Genomic DNA, 8,899 nt, shown 5'->3' on the forward strand with positions numbered 1-8,899 from the left:
CCTCTCTCTCTCTCTCTCTCTCTCTCTCTCTCTGCTCCCTGACCTCCCAGTGTGTGGATCTCAGGAATGCTGTGCCTACCCCCTGGGATCGGTCAAATGTCACCACTCAGGGGCGAAGGGGCTACCGCCATCTTAAAGATCTTAAAGTGTCATAGTCAGAGGTGGACTTGAATGTAGTCAAGCTTCAGAACTCTATCTTCTTTCTGAAAAATGGCAGTCTGAAGTTCATACCCACCAAGGTGTCTGTGTGCATCCATAGAATATGGAAAAGATGACAACGCCATGAAGAGCTGAAGGAAGTACCTAGCAAAAGATTCTTGCAAGAGCTGAGGCTTCCCCGTTGTTAGGAAATTGAGCTTCTGGTAATGCCACCTGTACCGTGCAAGGTACTGCTCCAAAATAAAGGAAGACTGCTATAGATGGCCAGCCTCATCCCTGATTGACAGCCCCTTTTCCAAGCTAGAGTCAGCTCCTAGGTACGAAGGGTTCTGGGCTAAGGCTCTAGACAGTAGCCTATGGTCATAGATAGGTCCAGAAGTGACAATTAACTGTGGTGAAACTTGGTTCAGAATTGCTACTTGTTGTACCTGAGCTGGCGTGCTAGGTCTCAGGCTAGACCCTATTTGCAAGCCGTAGGCATCCACGGAGAGTTGACGTCCCAGAATCCTCTGCCTCTAACACGTGTTCCTCACTGTCAGCATCACCTGAGGCGCTTTGAAGTGCAGCCAGGCCCAGCCCCCACTTAAATTTTGTAACAAGGTCAGTTTTGTAGCCCTGACCGCCCTGGAACTACTGCGTAGAACAGGCTGGCCCACTTGCCTCTGCCTCCCAAATGCTGGGGGTAAATGTGTGTGCAGTGATACATAGCTTAACACCCTCACTCCAAAGACTTTTCCAGAGGACTAGCAGAGTAACTAGGGCCAAGAGTAGCTTGGGTGCCTGGTCTGGCATCTGGCGCTATCTGGACGGTCATGTGTCCTAGATGTCTGCATAAAGTTATCAATGCAAAGGGTAGATTGCATTTTGCTTTGGTGTGTCTACTGGAAAGGCTTGGCAAGAGGGTACTACAGGTCATAGCCCAGGCCAGTAGCCTAGGATCTGGACGAGCTTTTCCTGGGTTTGCCAACAATTAGTTCAGAGCACTCTGGTCCTTTTGCCCATCATATCCCCATAGGTAGGTGTATGGGGACCGTACAAAGGCATCCTTGAATCTGAGGTTCTCCTAGCCCAGATGTATCATATTACACCCGTATGATAAGCCCTTGTGTGTCTTCTCATCACCCACAACAGAATACTTCAGTGACCAAGTACAGGATTTTCCTTCACACCAAGAAATTCTACAGTTCTCCATGGATGCCGTCTGGGTATCCCACAAGTGTTAGCTCCAGTTTTGATGTTGTCTTCCCGGCGATAATATCGGGTCCCACAGGTTAAGCCCCATAAGAACAGCCCCCCTCATTCCACCATATTCAAGCCTGCGGTTGTAAACCATGTTTGTGTTTAAACATATAAATGGAGGGGGACGGTTTCCCTCACAAACCCTTCTTCGTACGCTATCAATTACGCAGGAAGGGCTGGTGGCAAGAAGCAGGAAGACAGTTTCCTAAAAAGACATGCATAACTCAGAAGAGGAGGAGGAAAAGGATGCATGTAATAAAGTAGGGTGGCCTAGCACATTTTTCTATGTGTTCAGTAGCCAAGACGCTCTCCCAACCCCTGCCTTTTAGGTTTCTATAGAAGTTTCCTTCCATACCCATGACTGGTGATCTCACTGGCCTCTAATGATCCACTCACCCTTCAGCCCTTTTTCTTTCCTCGAGGGCCAGGGTCATAGCCCAAAGTCCCAACTCTCTAATTACATGGCCGGTCCTCCACTCCACTCCCACCAGCAGCCAGCCCTCATCCTGAGCTATTCAGTCATCTCACTGATACAGCCTGTAATTGTCACTTCAGAGAGTCTAATGATTTTAGGAGCCGTGTGCTAGGAAAGAGTATGATGTGTGTGTGCGTTTTTACAGAGACCAGATGTTACTTGTTATGTCCCCTACAAGGACGGTCATGGCTCCAAGGTTACAAACCGCAGCGCAGCTGGCCCCTTCCCTCCCCTTGCGCCTTTGGCTAGTAGTAGATCTTGAGAGTGACGGCAAGTCTCCAGGAGATGCCTGTGTGCGACAGGGATGCTATCAATTTGGGCCCTTGCTTGGGCAGGTGGGGCACGACACCCCTGAAACAGCCCCCCTTCGGCTCTCGTTAACACAGGTCGCTCCTTTGTCCACACAGATTCCTCGTTTGGAACACCTCCCGGATATGGCTGCGCCGCCGATCAGGCTGAGGAACAGCGCCGGCACCAGGACGGGCTGCCCTACATCGATGATTCCCCGTCTTCCTCGCCACACCTCAGCAGCAAAGGCAGAGGCAGCCTGGCCTCGGGCGCCCTGGAGCCCACCAAAGTGGTGAGTCCGAGAGGTACTCACTAGGTCCGCTAGGCGTCGGGGTAGATGTGGAGTCTGGAAGGGCACTGAGCTGTGTCCTGGAAGGCAAACTCCTTGTTTGGGGACATGCAGCGATTAGGTGATGGCCCCATTTGAGAATCATTAAGAACTCCTTTCTGCTGGGCGGTGGTGGCGCATGCCTATAATCCCAGCACTTGGGAGGCAGAGGCAGGTGGATTTCTGAGTTCGAGGCCAGCCTGGTCTGCAGAGTGAGTTCCAGGACAGCCAGGGCTACACAGAGAAACCCTATCTCGAAAAAAAAAAATTAAAAAAAAAAAAAGAACTCCTTTCTTTGTCATGAATCAGGCAGAGGGAGGCAGCCCTCTGAGCACATTTCCCAGGAAGGCCACAGACTGCTTTATAAACTGAGCCTAGAGAGGGAGGTGGCTTGTGATTGCTAGGCTGAGAATAGTCATGCCAGTACCTAAGCAAACAGGACTTACATGGTGGTCCCAGCTGGAGTGCTCAGCTAGGCTGCCGTAGGCCCTCTGTTCAAGGGGTACACCCACTCCCTTTGCCACAGAGGAGTCCCTCACAGTAGCTTCCTTTGACCAAGATCTTTCCAGGGAGTTTGCACTTGATCCTCACCAACAACTCAAGGAACTTTAATCTTGCTGTCATCTCTGCGTCACCAAAGTGTTAACTGATGTCAGTTGCTGGCTTCCTCTCAGGTCATGTGGCTAATGAGTAGTGGAACATTTGAGAGACCATCTGCCACGTTCCGAAGTAGCATACTGTATGGGCCAGCCTTCTCTCTGGGGAACATCACCCCAAGGCACTTGCAGGCTCAACAGGGCAGTTGCCACAGTGAATCTGCCCAGCCAGCACTGAGTCCTGAGCCATTCGGTGGTCCTGTGGGCTGCTGGGGCATTGTTGAAGGTAACTTTTTCCGTGGAGGCAGGGACATGTTCTTTCTGACATCAGAGCAAGGACACCTCCCGTGATGAGTTTAATGGTCAGTTTGACACAGTGACAATGTCTCGATGGGGACTTTCTAGATTAGGATAGTCTGAGGGGATTTATCTAAATTATGTTCATTCGTGTGGGATGACCTGCTCGCTATGGACAGCATTATTCCCCAGGCGTGGTGTATAATACGGAGAAAACAAGTGTAGCGCCAGCATGCATGCACATATTGTTCTCTCTCTACTCTTGACTCTGAATGTAATGACTAGCTACCTCGTGTTCGCAACACCTTAACTTCCGCACAATAATGGACTGTAATCGTGAGCTAATAAGCGCTTTATCCCATAACAAGTATGTGCGTGCATGGCGTGCGTGCCTTGTGTGCGTGCGTCGCGTGCATGAGTTTTGTGCGTGCATGGCGTGCGTGCGTGGCGTGCTTGGCGTATTGCGTGGTGTGCGTGCATTGCGTGCATGCGTTTTGTGCATGCGTACGTGGCGTGCGTGCGTCGTGTGCGTGCGTTTTGTGCGTGGCGTGCGTGCTTTGCGTGCATGTTTTGTGCGTGGGTGGGTGCATCGTGTGCGTGCGTTTTCTGTGCGTTTTGTGCGTGACGTGCGTGCATTGCGTGCATGTGTTTTGTGCGTGGCTGGTATGTGTGGCGTGCGTGGGTAGGAGTGGGTGCGTGGTATATGTGTTTGTGTAGTAAGTGTTATCAGGATGTTTTCTTTTAAGTCACAGCAACAGGAAACAGCTAAGACTGTTCCTCTGACTCCTTGGAGCCTTCCTTCATGAACCTCATGAATGAGTAATCATTGTTGTCCTAGAGCAGTTTCTCCTTGTCTGAGGCCATTTTGTCTTTCTGGGCCCGTGATACCTTTCTCCCCTCCGCTTACCTTGTGTGCAGATGGTTTCTACCCTGGGTTTAAGCATAAGAAAGAGAGCCGGCCTTGGGGGCGTGGCTTAGTTTGTAGAGTTTACGTTTAACGTGCACGTGACCCTGAGTGCACGTGACCCTGGCTTCCAACCCCAGCACCGCGTTTCCCCCCTTTGCTATTACAAAGCCCTAGAAATGTGTCTTTTCACCAAGGTTGCTTCACTCTGGGGTAGACACATTTGCTGGACGACTATCTCCCTCTTATGGGTCTGTGATTTCCAATGACGTTGATGCTGAGTGGGTTCCTCATTGTGAAACAAGAGGATGGGAAAGGAGGCCAGTGTGTGACATGTACCACATCTCTGTCTATCCATCTCCCGAGAGCTGCCATCACCCAACCAAGTCTTAACGTTCCTTCTTGACCTTGACAGCAAACCGACCTACTTCTTTGATACAGACCCAGTCCAGGTTGGCCTCTATCCTGCTGGTCTCCTGATGTAGATGGTGGCCTTTTAAGCACCTAGCTCATCTCTATAGACTCCATGCAGAACCTTGTCTCCCTTCTCCAACCCCCTTAGGGGTCCATAAAACATGCCTCCCACGACAGGATGTTGCACATCTGCACAAAGAGGTCTACAGCATCCCCCCCCACCACCACCAGCATTCCACCAGAGGAGGTGGCAGGGGTTTTCTAAGTGAGGAGAGATGACATGTCACCTAGTTCTGTCCCTGGAGCCCTCTGCTTAGATGCTTAGAGCCCTAAGGGTAGAATTCTATCCTGGCACTGGGGACTGACACACCCTTGGCTTTCTGATGTCTCTCTCGTCTTAGGTTCCTTATGGAATGTGGTGGGTTTGGGGCCAGAAACACCCTTTCCTGCTGCCTAAGGTTCTCCTGCCTCCCAAACCCTAGTGTGCTCCCTGCTGCCAACCTGGCACCTTTGGGGCTCTTGGGCATTAAGAGAGCTTCCCTTGGGGACTCCATGGCAACACACAAGCTCAGTGGAGCATCTGGATTTCAGGGTTTCTCTGTGAGCATCCACCCCAAAGGTTAGGTATTGAGTTGGGGTGAGGCGGCAGAAGCCTGACGGTTTGGTTGAGACAGTGTCTACTAATAGAGCCAGCTCTGCGTGCTGAGATCTCCCCTTCTGGAGGACCGGTTTGCCTGTGAATGTTGGGCCCTTTGCAAGTTGGGCTTGCAAGCGGGACTCAAGGGCAATATCTAGCCTTTAACTGACAGAGCCCTGGCCCTATTCAGACTAGAAGAGGGCTCCTGCTCAGCAGCTAGGCTGGCCATGAGTGACGGCCCTTTGTCCAGCAGCCGTGCTGGCTCTGAACTTACAGTGGAGAAAGCTGCACCCTGATTGGTCAGTGAGCTCCCCTGGGAAGAGTCTTGACAGACCTACTAACGTTCTAGCCTCAGCTCACCTGTGGGCTTGGTAACATTTGCTACTTTGTTACCATGAGTCCAGTTCAGTTTCTCTCCATTCTTAGTTGCCTGCCTCTGAACTCAGGTTAGGCATAAGGGCTTCTGGCTAGCTCTTTGTCTGCTTCCAGCTGCCTTTTACCCGAAGCTTCCTCCTAGAAAGACCCTCCCTGCCTGTAGGGCCCTGATTACAGAATGTCGCGTGTGCTGCTTGGGTTATCAACAGCCAGTGCCAGCGCTGTTCTGATCCCCAAAAGATTCTCCATCTGAGAAGATTCATCTTCTCCTGTCTTGTCTCCATCCAGCCCTACACCATCCAATGGCTAGGTGTCCTCACCCTTGGAATAAGGAGAACTGGACTTGGCACCCCCTGTTTGAACAAGTGTTTCCTACTGCCTTTCCAAACTGTGTGGGTGGGATGAAGCACCATGCTTCCACCAGACACCCCCATCTATGCAGGCAGCAGCATCTTATGCTGGGCAGGGATGTCATCAGCCCTGCTGACCTCCCTGGGCCCCACTGTCTCCCTGGAGCTCAGAGTAGCAAGCTTGTTCTTAGAAAAGAAGGAAGACTGCATGTCAGGGGCAGCTGCCCCTGTCAAAGGCCTGCCATCTCACTAATCCATTCCCTTGTATGGGATGTGTGCATCATCAAGTGGCAGTGGGAGGCTGCTTCTCTGATGACCTGCCATCACACTGGGCAGAGAAGTGAGCATCACTCCATCAAGTCCTGCATATCTGGGCACCACGGACAGTATCCTATCAAATTTGAGTGGCCCAGTAGAATTTCCCATTCGCCTGCTTTTAATGAGCTCAAGTGACAGTCCTGGATTTCTGGGACCTTCTTGCTTCCCAATTACATCACTGAGACTCTGAAGGAGCCCTTGGGGGTTTCATAAAGATGAGGCCCCAACTAGAACCTAGATTTTGAGTCTTTCAGATTTGATGATGAGATGAATCTTTTTTTGGCCCCTCCTTGCTCTGGCCCAAAATTTTATTTATTATATCTACTGTAGCTGTCTTCAGACAAGCCAGAAGAAGGCATCAGATCCCATTACGGATGGTTGTGAGCCACCATGTGGTTGCTGGAATTTGAACTCAGGACTTTCAGAAGAGCAGTCAGTGCTCTTAACTACTAAGCCATCTCTCCAGCCACGGATGAAATGAGTCTTAATTGAGCAATGTAAGTTCCAAGCACAGGAAGTTTTGGGTTTAGGCACAGCTATGCCCTGGAGGCTCTTATCTGTGGAAGCCACTGCCTGGTGTTACCTGCAGGGACCCATCTGGGTGGATTATTTCCCTGGAGTGGCGGCTGCCACCTACACACATTTGCATAGTCACAGCTTAGGCACACAAACACAGACACACTCTGAAATGCCATGTGGCAGTGACAGTGGGGTCCAGGGGTCCAGGTAGGACAAGAATTAGACAGTTTATATCTAGGTGATGAAGGCCCATGGCCAGAGGCTGCCTAGGCAACCCTGGTTCTGCAACTCTGACCCTGAATCCTGACTCTGGGCTTTTCTTGATGAACCTGCAGTCTGTACCATGAACTATTTTCCTCTAACAGACTAGGGAGTTGAAAAGCACCAGCAGAGTTATTATGACACAGAGGGTCAGGGGCTGGAGAGAGGTGGCTCAGCAGGTAAGAGCACTGACTACTCTTCCGAAGGTCCTGAGTTCAATTCCCAGCCAACCACATGGTGGCTCACAGTCATCTGTAATGAGATCAGACGCCCTCTTCTGGTGTGTCTGAAAACAGCTAGTGTCCTTACATATAATAATAAATAAATCTTTACAAAAAGGAGGAGGAGGAGGAGGAGGAGGAGGAGGAGGAGGAAGAGGAGGAGGAGGAGGAGGAAGACGAAGAAGATGACGATGACAACATAGAGGGTCCATAGTGGGGTTCTTATGTCCAACTGCAGAGCCTCCCCAAGGCCTGAGCTGTCTTCAGTCAGGTCCTTCCTTGAACCTAGTCAGTCTCACTAGGGGTTCTACGGGCCCTAGATACTATCCAGAGACGTTTGTGGGCATCCTATGTGGGAAGTAGAGGCCAGGGATGTGGTAGAGCGTCATATTGCATAGGATTGCCTGCTAACTCCCAGGAGAGAACCCCTCAGCTGCAAATGTCAGCATTGCTCACATTTTTTCCTCTAATGATTTAGGAAAATGAGTCATGGAGGAAGGTGCGGGGAAGGCCAACACTCCTGTTTTAATACCAAGAGGTAGAGTACTAGGGCTATTTGGAGTTGGCTCTGGGGCTAGGAAACTAGGAGTGGGCGGGGTTTTTAACATCCTATAACCCTCCGTGGGTACAGGCTTCTCTCCTTACTAGCATCAGCCTCTGTCTGTAGGTGGGGCAGGTTGGCTGGGAGCCACACAGTGGTTGGTTCCATGGGCACGGCCAACCTCTGACATCACTCGTGGCTGGGGAGAGAAGCAGGGAGTGGCCAGGAAATCAGGCAGCACTTTCTGTTGCCTTTGGCACCACCACCACTATTGGACTGCTAGGCATGCCATAACAAAGCACCAGGGGCTGTGCCGTTTAAATAGCAGAAATGTACTTCCTCAGAGGTGTTGAGGGTGGAAGGCTGGGGTCTAATTGTTGTTGTATATTTATTTATTTATTTTGTTTCTTTCTAGACAGGGTTTCTCTGGGTAGCCCTGGCTGTCCTGGAACTCACTCTGTACACCAGGCTGGCCTCGAACCCAGAAATCCACCTGCCTCTGCCTCCCAAGTGAGACTAAAAGTTGTGCGCCACCACTGCCTGGCTATTTATTTATTTTAATGTATGGGAGTACACTGTCACTGTCTTCAGATACACCAGAAGAGGGCGTCAGATCCCATTACAGATGGCTGTGAGCCACCCTGTGGTTGATGGGAATTGAACTCAGGACCTCTGGAAGAACAGTCAGTGCTCTTAACCGCTGAGCCCTCTCTCCAGCCCTGAGGTCTAGTTGTTATAGGGGCGTTTTCTTCTGAGTCCTCTCTCCTGAATCTATGAATGAAGAGCTAATACATAAGTACTCTTGGTTTGAATATCTTCTCTCTGTGTGTCCAGTCCTTGTGGGATGCTAGTTACACTGGCTTCGAATCCACCCCCATGGTCTTTCTTTCAACTTCTCTAAATACAGGCTAAGGGGACTTAGGACTTCAACGTAGGAATGGGGGGCCATGACACAATGTAGTCCACGGTGCCATCAC

At 50.7% G+C, this 8,899-nt stretch overlaps 1 protein-coding gene across 1 annotated transcript in view; it reads left to right on the top strand.

Annotated features, from left to right (window-relative positions):
- Bcr (BCR activator of RhoGEF and GTPase) overlaps nucleotides 1–8,899 on the top strand; it is a 129,324-nt gene that overhangs the window by 60,802 nt on the left and 59,623 nt on the right. Inside the window, exon 2 of the mRNA XM_031348559.1 lies at nucleotides 2,281–2,453. Within this exon, the coding sequence (XP_031204419.1) occupies nucleotides 2,281–2,453 (173 nt within the window). The remainder of the gene's footprint in view (nucleotides 1–2,280; nucleotides 2,454–8,899) is intronic.

This window comes from Mastomys coucha, unplaced genomic scaffold, assembly GCF_008632895.1.
Source record: "Mastomys coucha isolate ucsf_1 unplaced genomic scaffold, UCSF_Mcou_1 pScaffold3, whole genome shotgun sequence".
NCBI classification, from domain to species: Eukaryota; Metazoa; Chordata; class Mammalia; order Rodentia; family Muridae; genus Mastomys; species Mastomys coucha.